At 40.9% G+C, this 18,831-nt stretch overlaps 1 protein-coding gene across 1 annotated transcript; it reads left to right on the top strand.

The window, feature by feature from the left end:
- The first annotated feature begins 580 nt into the window (after positions 1-580).
- RBP3 (retinol binding protein 3) lies at positions 581-18,770 on the top strand. Its single transcript, XM_064662787.1, has 4 exons — positions 581-4,673; positions 12,087-12,277; positions 14,998-15,140; positions 17,015-18,770. Exons 1-4 carry the CDS (start codon positions 1,629-1,631, stop codon positions 17,341-17,343), a joined length of 3,708 nt encoding a protein of 1,235 aa, XP_064518857.1. The 5' UTR covers positions 581-1,628; the 3' UTR covers positions 17,344-18,770.
- The last annotated feature ends 61 nt before the right edge of the window (positions 18,771-18,831 follow it).

Raw genomic sequence — 18,831 nt, 5'->3', positions numbered from 1 at the left:
GTTGCAGTGGCATCCTTGGAGCTTAATGACTTGTTTATACATTATCAGCAACAGTTTAAACTATATCCTACGCCTCTCCTTTGACAAGGGAAGTGGCAAGATTTTTTAAACTAGAGATTTTTACAGATGATAGCACAGACTGGTTGACAGAGATAACTGGGATTGCAACATCAAGTTTTATATTGTTTGTCATAGAGCAGTCCTTTCTCTAATGGACTCTTAGAACAATTTAATTGCTCTCTTTGATGGATTTACATTCGTACATTTACATACACACAGATTCAAATCAACCATGGGATGAAATAGTACCTGCATGTAAACATGAGACTATTCCTATATAGACACATTAAACAAGGAAACTTCACAGAACTCCCTTATTATTACAACTGAATTACCCAGAAAGAGGATTTCACTAAACTTTGTTCATGAGTGTCAGGCTTCATTCAAGACACATGTGACAGCAACAGAGTGCACCTAGCCAGGGTTAGACCATCTTTAGACTCTTCCCTCCACATGTAACAACATTTTGACAGCAGTACAAAATGTGCTCTTCCCAGATTACAAAATGTGCTCTTCCCAGATTCCCGAGCCTATTATTGTCACTACCTCCAGCAAACAGAATGGCTGGGGTAGCAACTCTTTTCACACTTAAAGCCAGGAATCTGTTCTTGCATGTCTTTGGCATGTCATGCTGAAGTTCAGGAGGAGTACAGCCTGCAGCCGCATCCCCCATATTCTGATCCTCTTTCAAACTCTTAATACAATAGGGTCTCAAATACATTGTGAGCAGAAGCAAACAACCCCCCCACATTCTATTTTGGTATGTTGAGCCTAAAGTCTATTGGCTGGGAGCTGTCATCAGACATGACCATATGTTACCCAACAGTATTACAAGTAAATCCTAATTGAGTGCAAATTGTGAAGATTAAAGTCACCTCAGATTTAGCTGTATTATGTTGAGGCAAATGTGTTTCAAAGTCCTGTTTAAAATGTTGGCAATTCTCAGCACAGAAATTAACAGGCTGTCATTACCTTGGATTTTATGAGCTGTGCTAAATGTCTGGAGTTCCTTGTTTGGAGCCCTTAGTCAGAGAATGTAAGAACAGTCCTTTGCATCTCAGGCTGCAAAACACCAAAGACAATGTATTATCAACAATTTTGAAAAAGATATTAAATATTGATACAACTAAGTCACTGAAAAATTTATTGATATAAGCTTTTCATAAATAAAGGTAAAAGGTTAGATTGCTGTTCTAACTGTGGTTAAAATTAGTTTTGCATTTAAGCAATTCATTTGCAGGATAAGCCAGGACCAGTTTGTAACAGGCAATGCATTACCTTTTGGAAACAATTAACTGCTAGAAAGATCTTCCTTAATGATTGAAGTTTATTACTGTTTCATAAGAGGTCTGTGAAGTAGTAAGAAGCTGAACTCCGTCTATTGGTGCACTTTGGATGATGTACTCCATTTTAATGAGATTAAAGGTTTAATGCAGTTAAAAGATCTGTTCAGTGCACCTGGATTCAACACAAGGGTTTCAGTGTGATTCACAGAGTCATTGCAGAGCTATGTTCATCTTGATCAATAAGAGCTTCTGACTTTTTTTTCTATTCCATACAAAGACAAAATGATCAGGACACATTTCTTGCTGTTTTCAGCACTGATCATGTGCAGCATACCTGCTGAGGAAATCTTTCAGCCAACTCTAGTGCTGGACATGGCTAAAGTTCTTCTGGACAATTACTGCTATCCTGAAAACCTAGTGGGAATGAAAGAAGCCATTGAACAAGCAATCAAAAGCGGGGAGATCCTGGACATCTCAGATCCAAAATTGCTGGCCAGTGTCTTGACAGCTGGAGTGCAGGGCGCTCTGAATGACCCAAGACTGGTGATTTCCTATGAGCCATTACCACATGCAGCTCCCAAACAAGAAGCTGAGGTTTCGCCTACACGTGAACAACTTCTGAATCTTATTGAGCATGTGATCATGTACGACAAGCTGGATGGAAATGTTGGCTACCTGAGGATTGATTATATCATAGGACAGGAAGTTGTGCAGAAAGTTGGACCTTACCTGGTGGACAAGGTGTGGAAGACACTGATAGACACCTCTGCCCTGGTGATAGACCTTCGTCACAGCACTGGGGGACAGATTTCTGGCCTCCCCTTCGTAATCTCATACTTGCATGGAGACAAGGTGCTGCATGTTGAGACTGTATACAATCGGCCCTCCAACACCACCACAGAGATATGGACACTGCCAAAGGTGTTGGGAGAGAGGTACGGCAAAGACAAGGATGTCATTGTTTTGATCAGCCGCCACACCACAGGAGTGGCTGAAGATGTGGCTTACATCCTCAAGCACATGAATAGGGCTATAACTGTTGGAGAGAAGACAGCTGGGGGCTCACTGGACATCCAGAAGCTGCGTATTGGCCCCTCCAATTTCTATATGATGGTTCCCGTGTCACGATCTGTGAGCCCTTTGAGTGGGGGTGGACAGAGCTGGGAGGTGAGTGGGGTGATGCCATGTGTGGCTACTGAAGCAGAACAAGCCTTGCAGAAATCCTTGGACATCCTGGCAGTGCGCAGAGCAGTGCCTGGCACCTTAAGCCACCTCACAAACATATTAAAGGACTATTACAGCTTAGTGGAGCGAGTGCCACCGCTGGTGCGGCACCTCATCACCTCTGACTTCTCTTCTGTGCAGTCATCAGAGGACCTGGCCACCAAACTCAACAGTGAGTTGCAGACCTTATCTGAAGACCCCCGCCTGTTAGTCCGAGTCATGATGCCAGGTGAAACTGCTGCTCCCCCAGCTGAGCAGCCAATTGCAATGGCAGCCAACTTACCTGACAATGAGCAACTGCTGCATGCCTTGGTGGATACTGTCTTCAAGGTGTCAGTGTTGCCAGGCAATGTTGGCTACATGCGCTTTGATGAGTTTGCAGATGCCTCTGTGCTTGCTAAGCTGGGACCTTACATTGTCCACAAAGTGTGGGAGCCTCTTCAAAATACAGAGAACTTGATCATAGACCTACGTTACAACCCTGGAGGCCCATCCTCCTCTGCTGTGCCTGTGCTACTCTCCTATTTCCAAGACCCTGCTGCTGGTCCTGTCCATCTCTTCACAACCTATCACAGATGCACCAACCACACACAGGAGCACAACAGCCAGGCAGAACTGCTGGGTCAATCCTATGGAGCTCAACGTGGCATCTACCTGCTCACCAGCCACCACACTGCCACAGCTGCTGAGGAGTTTGCTTACCTCATGCAGTCCCTGGGCCGTGCCACATTGATTGGTGAGATCACGGCAGGAAGCCTCTTGCACACCCGTACCTTCCCTCTGCTGCAGCCTGAGCTGGGAATAACCCGTGGCCTAACTATCACAGTTCCTGTTATCACCTTCATTGACAACCATGGGGAAAGCTGGATGGGTGGAGGAGTTGTTCCTGATGCCATAGTGTTGGCTGAGGATGCACTGGAGAAGGCTGGAGAAGTGCTAGCCTTCCACAAGAACATGGGAGTACTTTTGGAGGGTACCGGGCAACTCCTAGAGGCCCACTATGCCATCCCAGAAGTGGCTGGTAAGGCCAGTGCTATGCTCAACGCCAAACGGGCCCAAGGAGGTTATCGGTCAGCGATAGACCCTGAGACTTTGGCTTCCCAGCTTACCAGTGACTTGCAGGAGGCCTCTGGGGACCATCGGCTTCACGTCTTCCACAGCCATGTGGAACCAACACCAGAAGAACAGCTTCCCAACGTGATTCCCAGCCCTGAAGAGCTGAGCTACATCATTGAGGCACTCTTCAAAATTGAGGTATTGCCAGGAAACCTGGGTTACCTTCGCTTTGATATGATGGCTGAGGCAGAAACAGTGAAGGCCATTGGGCCCCAGCTGTTGCAGATGGTATGGAACAAGTTAGTGGACACAGATGCCATGATTATTGACATGAGGTACAACACAGGGGGCTACTCCACTGCTATCCCAATACTTTGTTCCTACTTCTTTGAGCCTGAGCCTCGGCAACACCTCTACACTATCTTTGATCGCAGCACCTCCCGCAGCACAGAGGTGTGGACTCTACCCCAACTCACTGGCAAGAGATATGGCTCCCTCAAGGACATCTACATCCTAACAAGCCATATGAGTGGCTCAGCAGCTGAAGCTTTCACTCGCTCTATGAAGGACCTGCACCGGGCCACAGTTATTGGTGAGCCCACAGTCGGTGGATCTCTCTCAGTGGGCATTTATCGTGTTGGTAACAGTTCCCTGTATGCCTCTATTCCCAGCCAAGTGGTGCTCAGCCCAGTCACTGGTAAAGTATGGAGTGTCTCTGGGGTGGAGCCACACATCACCATCCAGGCCAGTGAAGCCATGGCTGTAGCTCAGCACATTGCCAACCTCCGTGCCCAGGTGCCACAGACACTGCAAACTGTAGGCAAGCTTGTGGCAGATAATTATGCCTTTCTGGACATTGGGACTGTTATAGCATCTAACCTCACCAAGAACATCAACAAACACAATTATAAAAGGATTAATACAGAAGAAGAGCTGGCCAGGAAGGTGACAACCATCTTACAAGCTCTTTCTGATGATGAACACCTGAAATTACTTTACATTCCTGAACATGCTAAGGACAGCATCCCCGGAATCATGCCAAAACAGGTATAGTTTTCTTGTACCCAAGTATAGTGATGCCACCTAGAATGGGAGCACTGAGACAGATACTCTGTCTTGTTTCTATCCCATATCATAAACCCACCAGGATTTACCTGTACCCAGAGGAGAAGCCAACAGCTGAGTAGGTTTCGTATGCTGAGCTGTCTCTGACACTGAGGCACGTCAGGGTAGTAGCTTGTGATAGTAGATGATAGTTCTGGATGCAAGCATTTTGAGAACAACCTTCAGGCTGTGAATCTCTTTCAACTGCTGTGTGCCACAAGCAAATATACAGGATTTCACAGTAAGAGGGAAGATATCTCATTGTCTCTGGGATCCCTGCTCTTTCAGTGCTACCACTTTTCAAGCTGTAATAAATGAATGCAGAAATCCACCAGTTACAAACCCAGGTTGTAATTTAAGGGGAATTTGGTTGGACCAGAGTAAATGCATACACAGACTAAACATGTAGCCACATACTCTCTGACAGATTTTTCTATATAAAACTGTAGTAGCTGACATCAAGCTATACCAGAACAATTAGCAACTCCTTTGGTAGTGACAGTGGAAAGTTGTTCTGATTGTATCTCATGCTCAGTGACAGACAGTTTTCCAGTGACCTAGAAATACTTTGGAAAAAGTATCTGGGTGGAAGTTAGGTGACCTCAGGGAAAAATTGATTTTTAATAATCTACTTTTGCCCTTGCTGTGTGGTTTGCATAACAGTCCATGCTTTGTTCTGAGCCTGAGTGTTTATACATTGGTCTGCCTTGGCAATCTTTCTTGTTCATTGTTGTGCTGAAGGGAGCTCCCAGGAGCACTTGTTAAAATTCCATCTTCAAATTAAATAGAGGGTTAGGATAACCTGATCCCTTTCTTGGATGGAGTTAGCTCCTTTCTGGCTACTGTGCTAGAATTGCTACCAGAGATGTATGTTCTCTAGGGACTCATAAAATTACTTTTTGAAGAGAATGCATTTGCCTTTGCAATGAACCTGAGTAGACCAAGTGTTAGGTAACTATTAAGTGTTTCCTGGGGGAGAAAATCTGTGGACGTCCACCCTCTGAAGTTTTTGGCATGTGTGATTTAAAGTGGCCATGACCTTTGTGGTATTATCACAAACACTAAGGTCAAGGACAAAGTCTAAGCATTGAGAGGGGAGGGCACTCTTTTCAGGTTTGTTACCCAAGAGATGCTGGCTCATTCTTGCCTCTAAGCTTAAATGGAAATAATTAATTAAAGGATTTTTTCCATTCCATCATTCTCTTTCTTTGCTAACTTGCTTGGGTATAGAAAACTTCACTCTAAAGATGTTTCGAAGTTTTTGACAGAACTCCCTGCTAAATTATTATCGATGCATCAGTAGTGATACATCATAATTTCTTCCCATTCCACAGCATTGGCTCATCTTTCAAATTAGTCACTGTTTTCACAGTGAAGGCTGTTAATGAATATTGTTGGCTGTTTTTACTTGTTCAGATCCTACTTACTTTATTCAGAGCTTGAACGTTGAGAACAAGACGTAGAGGACAAATATATTATTTATCACATGATGTGAAATTCTCATCCTGATAGAGCTAGTGAAGAAATGCCATTATACTGTTTAATGCCTTTCTTTACCATTGTTCTTTGTCAAGAAAAATTATTGGAAGAGGGATACATCCATAAAAAGGAAATCACATCAGTGTGGATGAAAATCAGGACAAATGTGAGATTTCTCCAAGCCAAAATAATGTATAAAATCATATGTCTCTTATAGTTTCCAGACGCATAAGTATTCCCTCACAGTGCTGGAGGAAATTGAGAGGCAGAGAGACAAGAGAGCAGTGTTAAAATGTGTACAAAGACATTAAAGTCATTGAAGTAAAGGATTTTCCTTGAGATGGAGGTAAAAGAAAGAGCCTTGTACAGCAGGAGTACCTTAATCTCTTGTTTTGCTTTGTAGAATTAAGATGGATGCTTTCTGTGGAGCATTTCAGGGATACCTCAGAGAGCAAATGTCTTTAGATTACAGTGAAGTTTACATGATGGCACTAATTAAATTTTTTAATTAAAAAAAAATAAAAATTTGGCAGTCCTATGCACCCTCATAGTGGCTTTCTTAATCTGTATCAGATTGATTCCTCAAAAACCTAAGAGTCAGTTTCTCTCTTGTGCTACCTATCTTCCAAACCACCCTCTCCTTGACAGTGGGATGTTACTGTTAATGACCTTGACAGTGAAGCAGATCCAACACAATTAACTGAAAGTGATGATGAATAACTGCGGGAAGGATGGGTTGGGACATGGGAGACAGACAAGTGAAATGCGTGTAGACCTTTGCATCTGCTGCACTAGAATAGCTGCTGAAGCATGATACAGGGTAGTGAATATGTCTCCTCTATGCAGCAGCAAGGTCAATGTTAGCCAGAGTTGTCAGCTGCATAAATGCCAATTTCCGAAGTCAGGCTTCCTAGAAGCAAATTTTGTATATAGTGTTTGTGGTTAAGAAAATAACATTTTGCTTTTAAGACAGAGCTCTGTAAACTTGCTGACATGCAGTTCAGTTCTTATCCTACTTCTTATTCTCCTGTTTTTCTCGCTCTCCCCTCCTCCAGTCATACCTTCCTTTCCATACTGAAACATTTCTGTTCATGACTGTCTATCTGTGGAATAATTGCTACCTGATTTTGGCAAATGCATTATGTCAGTTTTAAGTGACAAGTCTCCCTGAGTGACTTTTGGCCCCTTCATAATGCTCAAATACTTTTAATGCAGTGTTCATATCTAATAGAATTTACATACTAATGTTTTAGATAAGCAGTTGAAAATGATGATCAGAGTAAAGGTAAAAAAGGAATTCTTTATAAAGATTTTTATTTCTGTGTTTGAAGACCTCTTTTTCCCAGATAAATAATACGTATCTATAGCAGACTATTGTAATTGCCAAAGGAAGCAATAATTACAGATGTTTCACCAGAAAGGAGTGCAGTTTGCTTATGTCTCTTCATTAATGAGTGAAATCAAAATCCTCAGCCTCGAAATGTCAAGATAGATAATTATATTGCTACATCTATTGCTGACAGGTGGGGAAAAAAAAATGTAGGCCCATATGACACTGATTTATATCAACATAACCACAGTAAAGTCAGTGGAACTATGCAAGTTTATGCAAGCCAGAAAAGTGTCTCAGACTAATTCTCACTGACTCTTCACCTTTTGCAATTCTTGCTTGCTTTTTGTATTTGGTGCAGAAAAGCATATGACACTTTGTCATTCACTTTGTTCTTTTCCTGGTACCTTTCGTCTTCTGATCCTGATACTCAGTGTCAATGCAGCTACAGCTGCAGCTACAATCCCACCACAGAGATCCGCTTGTGCTCACTTTCCTCCACTGCCATTAACATTACAGTAGATTTGGCCATTTGCTTTAAGGATTTTCAACGGATTTTGCATGAAAATCAAAATTTAACTGTGAATTGTGTTTTAAAGTTTTGCTTTCAAATGTAATCTTTGAGGGCATCGGCAGGAAAATAACTGCTCACTCGCTTGCAATGAGTGTGTTACAAGCCATGTATTGTCAGAACAGGCTTACACACTGCTGTGCAGTGCCGCCCTTTGTGGGCTGAAAGTGCAGCTTCTCACTCTGCCCTGCGCTCCCTCAAGGGGGACTGATAGCCTTAAATAACTCCTTTTAATCCTTTTGCAGAGCACTATTCCAGAGGGTATCAGTTTTTGCTTGCAATAACCCACTCATCCTAGCTGTCTTGGTGCAATGGAGGGCAGGATTAAAATTCAAAGCTACAGTTCTGGGGAAAAAATGGAGAAATGATCTCTGAAAAGAAGAATGAGGTTAAATACGAACACTTACAGGGTTATTACACAGTTTCTAGGGTTATAGTAATTGACTGCACAATTCTGGGAGGAAAACAGCTTGTTTAGAGGGAGTCCTGTAAAAATGTATATGGATCTTCAGAGTTCATAAGCTGAGCACAAGTCAAGAGCGTAAAGTTTTTGTAGTAAATAATAAACATCAAACTGGAATGAAAAAGGAAGAATATAATCAGTAAGACATGAAGTCTTCTGCTACATTTAGCTCTAGAGAAAATTCATCTAGAGTATAATAAGCACAGTCTTGGGCAATGCTTTTCTGGAAAGATGTGGCTCAAATAGGGAGATACCAGAAAAGAGGAACAGGGATAAAGAGAAGACTGAATAAAAGCAATCTTGAGAAAGTTTAAAATATTTGAGTTGTTTATTCCAGAGAGAAGAAAACCGAGAGGAGACATGAAAACAGTCTTCAGATACGTAAGAGGCTGTTTTAAATATGAACAGAATAATCTGTTCCCTTGTCCATAGTAAATAGGCCAAGAAGTATTGAATTTAAACTGTACGAAGTAGTGAACTTAGACTGTTTACACTAGATCTTAAAAACATCTTTGTAATAGTAAGGCTAGTGACGTACTAGACTGGATTGCCTGGAAATCACCCAGTAATAGGGCTGTTTTTAAGAGCAATTGAGAATCAGCTGTCAGGGATATCTCTCTTCTTGCTCAGTCCTTGAGCTGGGAACCCTACTAGGAGGGATGGTTCCATTCCAGCCTATGAGGGTACACAAGGAACCCAAATGTTATCCTAAGAAAGGCACAACCCTGCCACTCAGCCCCCACGATCTCATGGTTCTTAAACTAATCTCAGTATTAGCAATGGCACAAGGGTGTTGGCTGATAATATTTAAACATCTAGCAGTTGAGAGCACTAGCAACCTTAATGGAAATCAGTTACCTTACAATTGTCAGCACAAAAATAGCTATGAAAATACAGTTTCCATCTAAATAGAAAAGAGGAAAGAGACATAGCTGGAAAAGTAGTTTGCCAATTGTTGGGATATGTGTCAGTCACAGAACTAGGGATGCAACTCCATGCACAAGTCCAAGGGCAGCATTCTGGATCCTATGTTTTGTCACATCATGTATTCCAGTAAAGCCTCTCACCTGTGGAAGGCAGTCTGCAGAATAGGACTAGAGACCCTATATAGTTAATGAAAAAACATTTTTCCTTGGGTTAAAGTGGAGTTAGCTTGGAGGTCCTTTAGTTTACAGTGTGCACCTGAGGGTTTATATGTAACATCAAGTTATTTGTATGTAAACACTGTCTGACTGAGCAGCAGGATCTTACTTTCAGCTGCATCCTGTCCCAGCTTGTCCTTGTTAATCAAGGACAAACAGAGCCCTTCCTTCCAAAGAAGAGCGTGTGGTTGCTCCTGTGGTAAGCTAGACTTATCTCCTTAGGTACCAGCAGCACATGGGCCACGTACCAGTGTCATGAACCTGCAGTTTTCCAGGACAATTACTCTCTAATGGCAATTCCAGCCTCCTCACCTCTTTTGCTAAAAAATTAAGAGGCTTTCCCTGGCACCCCAAAATTACATTCTAAGTGCTTTTCAGTCTTATAGCCTTTAGAATAGATATATTTTCATACATTTTCATGAAGCCATGAAGACCTTTCATTTAGATCCTTGCACATTCATTTAACCCCACGAGACCTGAGGCTTTAAGAGCAACCTGCCCACTTTGAAATCTGTAATGAATTTTCAAGAGTTAGCAGTGCTGAAGTTCTCAGTGAACAAAGATGTGACACATTGCAATAAAAGAACAAGTAGAGAAAAAGTTTACCGGACAGAGAGGTTATTCTTAATCAACATGTTTATGGGTATGCATCTAGCAATTATTGGAGACAGAGATAAGACAACCGTGGGTTCAGTTAAAATATCATTAGGAAGTGGCTGAGAGTAACACATCAATTTTATTTGTAGATGTTACCAATGAGTGATGATTTTTTTCCTCCTGGGGGCACCACTATCGCTGAACTAGATAGAAGCTCTGTCAGAACAATCAATGCGTGCTGGATATATTTTTCAAAACTGTGATTTGTTAATCAAAGTACAGTGGGGAGGTCACGTAGCGTTGCTGTCACTGGGAAGTGGATTGGAAATGACAAACTCAGCAGTGCTGGACTAATATGTTTACAGTCCAGATACAATGGTTATTTTCACAAGGTATAGCGAGAAAGAAGAGTACAGAAAGGAGTTTGCTCTTACCATCAGATCAACAACTACTAACCAACAGGGCTTTTAAATTAATGATTGATATTTTGGAAATTCTGGCATACAGAAGGGACTGAGTGATGAAGTGTAATATGGTGGGTAATTTCCTCCTAGGTAAAGTCTTGCACTGTTTCAAATACAGCTGCATCCACACACCTTGGAAAAACCTCCTTCTGCTGTGGCAGACCTGCTTTTGGCAGGAGCACAACTGCAGGCCAGAGCACTATATGGAGGGCAGGAGATTACTCAACTCCTCTACAGTCATAGAAAGCCCAAATGCTTCCACATTCTGTGGCATATCACAGGCTGGAAGAGCACCTTTTAGCACATGGCTCACTTCTGACTCCTGTTTCTTCTGAGTGTAAAAGTATGGATTGTCTGGGGCTGAGCTATAGCAAAGGGCAACGGATTTAAAAGAAGGTATAAAATCATTTTCATGGCAACCCTGAGGAGAAAAGGCAAAATGGTTGAATGAAGGTCACATAAGTCATATGTATCCTAAAGTCTTATCTCCTTAAGCTGAAGGAGACAATTCCATTTTCAGATACTGCATGCAAAACAGAAGTTTGGCAATAGTTATGTCTCAGTGCATATAGGGGTTACTAGGATAACTATTATTTGGCTACACATTGATACTAAAAAGGTGTCTGCTGTTTAAAGCGGACATTTTGTTTATCACAAGCTAAACAAAACTAAATCAGTCACAGCCTAACACGTGAGACTCCAGGCACATGGCCACCATATAAGAGATTTAGCACATCTACTTCACGAGTATCCCAGCACATGCCCAACACATCAGGTTCCTCACTGTCATAGGAACTGGGTCATTATGAGGGGCTGGGGCCAACCTCATCTGCAGCCAGCAGCTGTTTATTAGATGAGGCTAATCAAGATTATAAAAGTCCCAGGTGACGAGTTTAGAAAGAACTCATAAAGTCAAGTGGGCTTGAGTGGCAGGCCTAGGACAGTGGCTTATGCAGAAGGCTTGCTTGATTTGAATCTTTTGAATCTTAGCAAGATTGTTCTTGTAGCCTTCTCAGCCTATCCAGTCCAAGAAAATTCCTGTATTTTTGAAAAATACACTGAGCCCTGGCATCTAGGTGCCTGATCCAGATTCTGGGCATGTTATTGGTGCACAAAAATGCATCAGCCAATGCTAACCTATGTTTATTATGAAAAAATATTATATAATTTATTATGTTTTTTCAAACTTGGTCACATTCCTCACAGATGTCCCACCTGGATTAAACTTGACCCACATCATTCTTTTTATATTTTGTGCCAAGCTATCAGTGCCAGCAAATGATTTGTTTTGTTTTTCCAAACTCTTTCAGATCCCTTCTCCAGAAGTATTTGAAGATCTGATTAAAGTTTCATTCCACACGAATGTATTTGAAAACAACATCGGCTACGTGAGATTCGATATGTTTGGAGACGCTGAACTTCTAACCCAGGTGTCCGACCTACTGATAGAGCATGTTTGGAAGAAGATTGTTCACACAGATGCATTAATCATAGACATGAGGTAACTTTGAATGGCAAATAACCAAAGCTCTTTCAAAACAGCATTTTATTTGTAACAGTGAATTAGCTTTACATGGCTTACTGTCCTGTTCACAGGCTAACATTGCTGGGATTAAATGAGAAAAGGAAAACAGCCAAGGAAAACAATAACAGTCTGGAAGTATTCTAAAGATAAACTGTACCATCACTTGAGGTGTTTAGAACTAAATAGGCAAACCCAGGGAATAGGTTGTAGAATGCAATCCTGGGTGTCACATGTGTTTTATTTCTCTAATTTCTTTCTAATCTAACTGTGTATGTGCCTTGTATTTTATATATATATATATGGCTTAAATAAATATTTTACTTCATGCAGTGGTCAAGTGATTCAACAGTTAAAAAGGCAGGCCATGTGTAAGGCTGTGTTACAACATCTAGTTTGCCTTATCTGCAGTGCTAAGTAATCCTGGGCAATCAGCTCTGTACAAAATGGCCCTTGTACACAGAGCACAAAGGTGGCTTAGAGGTGCTGTAGCACTCCTAGACCCTGCTGCACCAAGCTGCAGCATCACAGGCCTGCTCTCATCTTAGGATTCTGTTGGACACTCCAGTGTATCAACAATGCTCCAGATCTTACAAGCCAGAAGATGGCATCCATTTGTTGCCAGCTATCAAATTAGATTAATATCAAAAATATATGTTTCCCATACAATATTTAGGTAATGCCCTTGTTTTGGTCCAGAGATATTACAACATCAACAAAAGAAAAGAAGGCCTTTGTAAGAACTTGGTTTTAATGGCAGAACCACTTGTGTCCATTGTCATCATGGGGCTCTTAATATTTGATAATCTTAATACTCTTGTGGGATTTACAGAATAGGCAGGAAAAGATGAGCACAGTGATGAGAGCAGAGAGAGAGATCTCACTATGTGAGCAGAGGAGGCAAGGCAGCAACAAACATAACACACCCACGACTGAATTTGAATTCACCAAAGGCACCACCATCTTCCAACAGACTCAAGACATGACTCAGAATTTCCTCTTTCTTTCCCCAGTTTTCTCCTATGCTAAAAATTTCAGGACTGGGGGCAATAAAACAACAAAGATTAAATCCTCTCAGGTACCGAAATGCATCATTATAGCTCTTTTTTTGGGTTGCTTTGCTTTGTTTGGGTTTTTTTTATATTTAATGTATTTCCAGTCCTTTGAGTGCACACAAAAGATCCAGTCTCTGAAGGCATATAAAAGAGAATCCCGAATACCTTTTGAAATTCTCCCTAAACCAATCTTATCATTTTAAGGCAAGGCTGATGATTTCAATTATGCATGGGATTAACTGGAATGAATAATGTTTCTCATTTTACAAGTTTGCCTCCCTGGAACAGCTGGGCCAATCATGAACTTAATATTTTGAGAATTTTGATTTTGCATGGGATTAACCATAATGAATAATGTCTCTCACCTTAATAGTTCCTCTTCATGGAACAGCTGTGCCACTCATGAACTTCCTATTTTTAACCCTCACAGCCTTGACAAGAGACACTGATAAACTGAACAGCTTCTCTGTTGTCACACAAGAAGCCTGTAAGAAGGAGTACTTGCACCCAAAAGTTAAGCTAAAATTCTAGCAACTGCTCAGGTATTACTACTAACTAAAGCTACTGCAGTTTCACTGTGTGCAAGAGAGTCCCAGGAAGGGCATTCCAGCATTGCTCTGCCTGCCAGTAACTCCAGCAGCTGTGGGAAACCGAACTCTGCTGTGCTGAGCTGTCTCGTTGGCTGTGCAGCAGCAGCAGGACCTCCTGGCAGGACAGCACTATACAGCTCCCAAATGCTGCAGAATAAAGATGTAACTTCACTCTTCGGAACAGAGGCCTTCTGGATGGTCTGTTCCTTCTCTGGAGGTGAAAAATCTTAGCTATGGACTGGACTGAATAAACTTATTTTCTAGCAGGTTTTTGCTGGAATGTCTGTGCTAGGCACTCCTAACATCACCTACAGGAAAGCACTGTATCCACCTCCTATTAGTGGGAAAAGTTCAAACATTTCTAGTGCTGTATGTGCTCTAGTATTAGTGAAAAATGACAAGCAAAACCTAATTCGATAGTCCATTGTGTGTATTCATAGCAGGGGTTCTCCAAGGACAGACTTCTCAATGAATTTAATCTTCAGAGACTGGTATGGAATTAAACTGCAACCAAAATTTTCAAATACAACTGTGCTAAATGAAGCAGCTAACAAAATCTTTGGCACAAAAAAAATGGCCTGATCTAAAACACTAGGTTTTCTCATTGTGTGTAGCAAAAAAATAAGAACACAACAGTTCCACAAACGTATATTGCTTTAATTAGTATCTACTTCTATGTATTAGGTTTTAGACATTTACTCCTTGCTGCCTATATCAGGAACAGCACAGGTAGAATAACTACCCCATAGTAGAATAACAAGAATCTGATGTTTCTCTGCAGATTAAGAGTCTCTGCTTACTTTCTGATTTTTTTCTAGGTTAAATTAGAAAAAAATAGACCTTTAAGTTTTGTGTTTGTTTTTGAAGTCCAAGTCTCTTAGACAGGATTTTGTTTATCTGATAAATGTGCAAATGCTGATAGGGGAGAATGAATGTAAATGTGTCAAAATGTAGCCATAAGCCCTTTCAGTACTGATGTTAAGGAACAATATCTGAAAGGAGATTTACTGCCTGCCACAAATTTTCAATTGCTTCTTTAATATTTTTTGAAAAGGTACAATATTGGAGGCTCCACTACACCCATAGCAATCCTATGCTCATATTTCTTTGATGAAGGACACCCAGTTCTCTTGGACAAAGTTTATGACAGACCCAGTGACTCAGTAAAGGAAATATGGACCCAGCCACAGCTCAAAGGTAAAATGGTGATTTCTTTTTAGAGTAGCTTTTCATTTCAGATGTCTATCCTCATGTATTTTGAAGTGAGACATTAGACACCAAAACTCATTTGGTGAAAGGACCTGCCACAATTAGCTCAAGCTGTGCAGATAATGTAAAAAAAAAACCAAAAAATGTGCATTTCAGCCATGTCCCTCAATGCCATCTGCAAATAACAGTTTATCACACCTAGGAAAGGTGTATGTTAGGCATAGAGGTTTGTAAACTGGTCCCCAGAAGTTTAGCCAAATACTGTGTACAGCAGTTGTGACTTGTTGCTTTTAAAAGCTGCCAAAATTAAAAATAAATCCTGTGTTGCCTAGACCTCTAGTAATGTCTCTTCCAACACTCACATAAATTTTGTATGTAGCTCCTCACTACTTACCTGTGTAATCCACTATTTCAGTAGATGAAAACATCATAATATCCCAGTTTGTCCAGAGGGTGCAAGAAAGAAAAATACTAAATTTTGCACCTTTGAGTGAGTTTGGAGCATTTGGCAATGTGTCACACACCCCACACACACCCTGCCTCACTGTTTATAGAAGCTGAAAAATGTTGCAACATGCAAAAACAGAGCTCTGCAGTGCCCATAAACTGCAGTGGTAAGAAGCCTTAAATATAGATTTTAATTCTTTTCCCCTTTTAAGATAAGACAGTAGCAAAAAAGTCATGATGGTGTCTGCAGTTACTGGCTTGGAGCATGCTGAAATGGTTAAACTGTCACACTCTGCAAGGTCCATCTATTTTCCCAGGCAGTCAGAGGTGGGTTGTGCTAAGGATTTGATTTCTATGGACACATTCCAGTTCCCATCAAAGAGAAGAGGCAGACTCACATTAACTTCAAAGGAGCTGGATCTGGTCTAGTATTATATATATCTACTGTGAAAAGGGTCTTCTAATGGTTATTATGGCTATAGTGAAATGAAAAGACCAAAGATGGTGTGAAAATTAATTACCATGCTATTGGCCCCTCTCTTAGAGTTTAGTATGAGAATTATATCTCATACTGTAACTTATAGAACATTTTTAGACCAGTTTAGAGTAGTTTTCAAGTTATTGGGTCCCAGTCACAACACATCGGCCACTTTTTCAAAGAAACTAAACTCTGAAAAAGTATCTAGCATGTTCAGATATATTGAAAATAAGGTGCAAAAACCTTCCTGTTCCTGTCAGCTCGTTTATGTAAGAAAATGAGATAACTTGGCTTAGATCCTAATAATAAAGGGCTATTTGTTGAAGGGTTTGGGACAAAGGCCATGCAACAGCTTCTACTTACAGACTATAAAAAAAGTGTGGGAAACCACTGTAATTATCATTTCATAAAATAATGGATACATAGTTGCAGGCCGAGCTCTATGAGAGCCATGTTCCTAGAGCAGGGGTGAGAGTGAAACTGAAGATGCTTCTGGATGAGCTTTGAGTATTCCTGCGTGGAAAATGTCATTTTCCTCACTGGTCTATTCCACTACTCTGATGGGACCTAGAACTCCTGTAAAAGTCAAAGCCACAGAAGAGTGGTATCTATCAGTTACTACTATCAGTAGTATCTATCATGGTTACTACTATCAGTAGTAACTATGAGCTGACCTCCCAGCTGCTGGAGCTTATAGCCAGAAACTGATGGCAGAAGAGCACCACATAGGGAGACAGCCTATTTTACAGTATAGAGGCTGGGCTAGTGTTTAAAGTGTTTTAATAGTATCATATCTGCAAAGTAAATTTCCAAACTTCTTGAGTTGTTAATAGCATATAGGGAATGAAGCCTCTACATTGGCTTCTCTTTGCTCTATTTATACAAATAAATCTCTGAAAATGGATGCATTTCTGATGTTTTTTGTCCTATCTGACAGGGGAGAGGTATGGCTCTCAGAAGGGGCTAATAATCCTCACAAGTGCTGTGACGGCCGGGGCTGCTGAAGAGTTTGTGTACATAATGAAGAGACTGGGCAGAGCTCTCATCATTGGGGAACAAACCAGTGGTGACTGCCATTCCCCACAGACATATCAAGTAGATAATACCAACTTCTACATCTTCATCCCCACCTCCAGATCAGTCATCTCTGCAGACAGCACTTCTTGGGAAGGGAAAGGAGTGCCTCCTCACATTGAAACACCAGCTGAAACAGCACTCATCAAAGCAAAGGAGATGCTCAGTGCTCACCTACACAGCTCTAGATAGTCCAGTGGAGGAACATGCCCCTGGTTCTTAGGAAAAGAGAGCTATCTTCCCAAATGTAAACCCTAGAAAGAAGTGGGAACTTCATTTCAATCCCTGTGGTCAGTGATTGGGTCCCTGTACGTAGCTCAAAGTGACTCCTTTTCAACATGCTGACATTTTTCCCCATTCTGTGGAACCCAGCTCTTTCTGTGCGTGGTGGAGATACTTGGATAATTCACTGGGATTTCTGGATTCCCCTCCTGTAGCCAAACATAAATGGTCAGTGTGTCTGGTTTTGAAGATTTAGCTAAAAATCACAGATTTTCTTTGGTACCTTAGAAAAATCCCAGCCATCACTACTGATGGCATGTGAACAACCTCAAAGGCAGAAAAGGCACCTCTTCTCCTTTGGAAATTGTGTACATTCCTATTTGTATGTCTTTAAGAATTAACAGTAGTTGGAAGACTGTTTTCCAAACTGCAAGAGCTAAATCAAGTCTCCTCTCCGTTTAGATGTACCAAAAATAACCATTCCCAGACTGTCAGGGTTGCCCAGACTCCCGGTATTTCAAAGGTACATGCCTGCTTCTCTCTTAGTATCTGTCAAAGGGAGGGGAGAATGAGCAAGGGAAGGGCAGTACATTGACTCTTTCACTCAGTGCTCAGATCAACCATCTCAAGGAAAAGAATCATATGTTTTTACTTAGGCCTAAAAATAGATTGCTACGTGTCCTGCCCTAAAGAGAGGGGGGGAAAAATTTGAAAAAAAAGCTGAGAAATATTCTTTGCACCCTGCTAACAACCTACATTTTCAGTAATGGTGTATTCCAGGGCAAGTAACAGAGATATTGACATGAACTTAAGCAATGCACAACATTCCTTGTCTTTCTTACAATTCTTAGTTGAACATCATCTTTGTAATTATTTAGTAGTACATGTAACTCTAATCTAGATCTCAAAATTTCTTATCTCTACAGAATACCAGCTCTAAGGTAATTAAGTCAGGGAAATGGTCCCTCAAAATTCAATTAGAGTCTATAGTAGTTACACATTGGTGTTCGCTTGCTCATTTGTAAGTTCCTGCCATTTTTTTTATAAATTGTGTTAAACATCTGACTTTCAGTTTTTACAGGAAAATAATTTTAAGAACCAAGTAGACGTTCCATCTTTTTTACTACTTATTTGTCTTACCAGCTACACTCAGTGTGATCACTAACCTGGACTCTTTTGACTCATTTTCATGTTCTGATTTTTATGCACTAGCTTGTTGTTGAACTTCTCAGTGTTGTGGAAAATATTTTAATGAATTAAAACTCATACAGAATTTGGTGTAAAGTGATACATGTATGAAGAATATTAAATATTCTTAATATGGAAAAAACTGGAGTAGTCAATGAGTAAAGAATACTAATGTGTTTCTTCTAATATCTTTTAAGCCTCTTTAATGTCTAAATGATTCAGATATACTGCTTTGTTTTCCTAAAATTAATCAGTTGTGCTGTCATGTAC

Source organism: Pseudopipra pipra, chromosome 8, assembly GCF_036250125.1.
Source record: "Pseudopipra pipra isolate bDixPip1 chromosome 8, bDixPip1.hap1, whole genome shotgun sequence".
NCBI lineage: Eukaryota > Metazoa > Chordata > Aves > Passeriformes > Pipridae > Pseudopipra > Pseudopipra pipra.
Note: the sequence above shows the minus strand (reverse complement) of the source record. Positions and strands in the feature narration are given on the sequence as shown.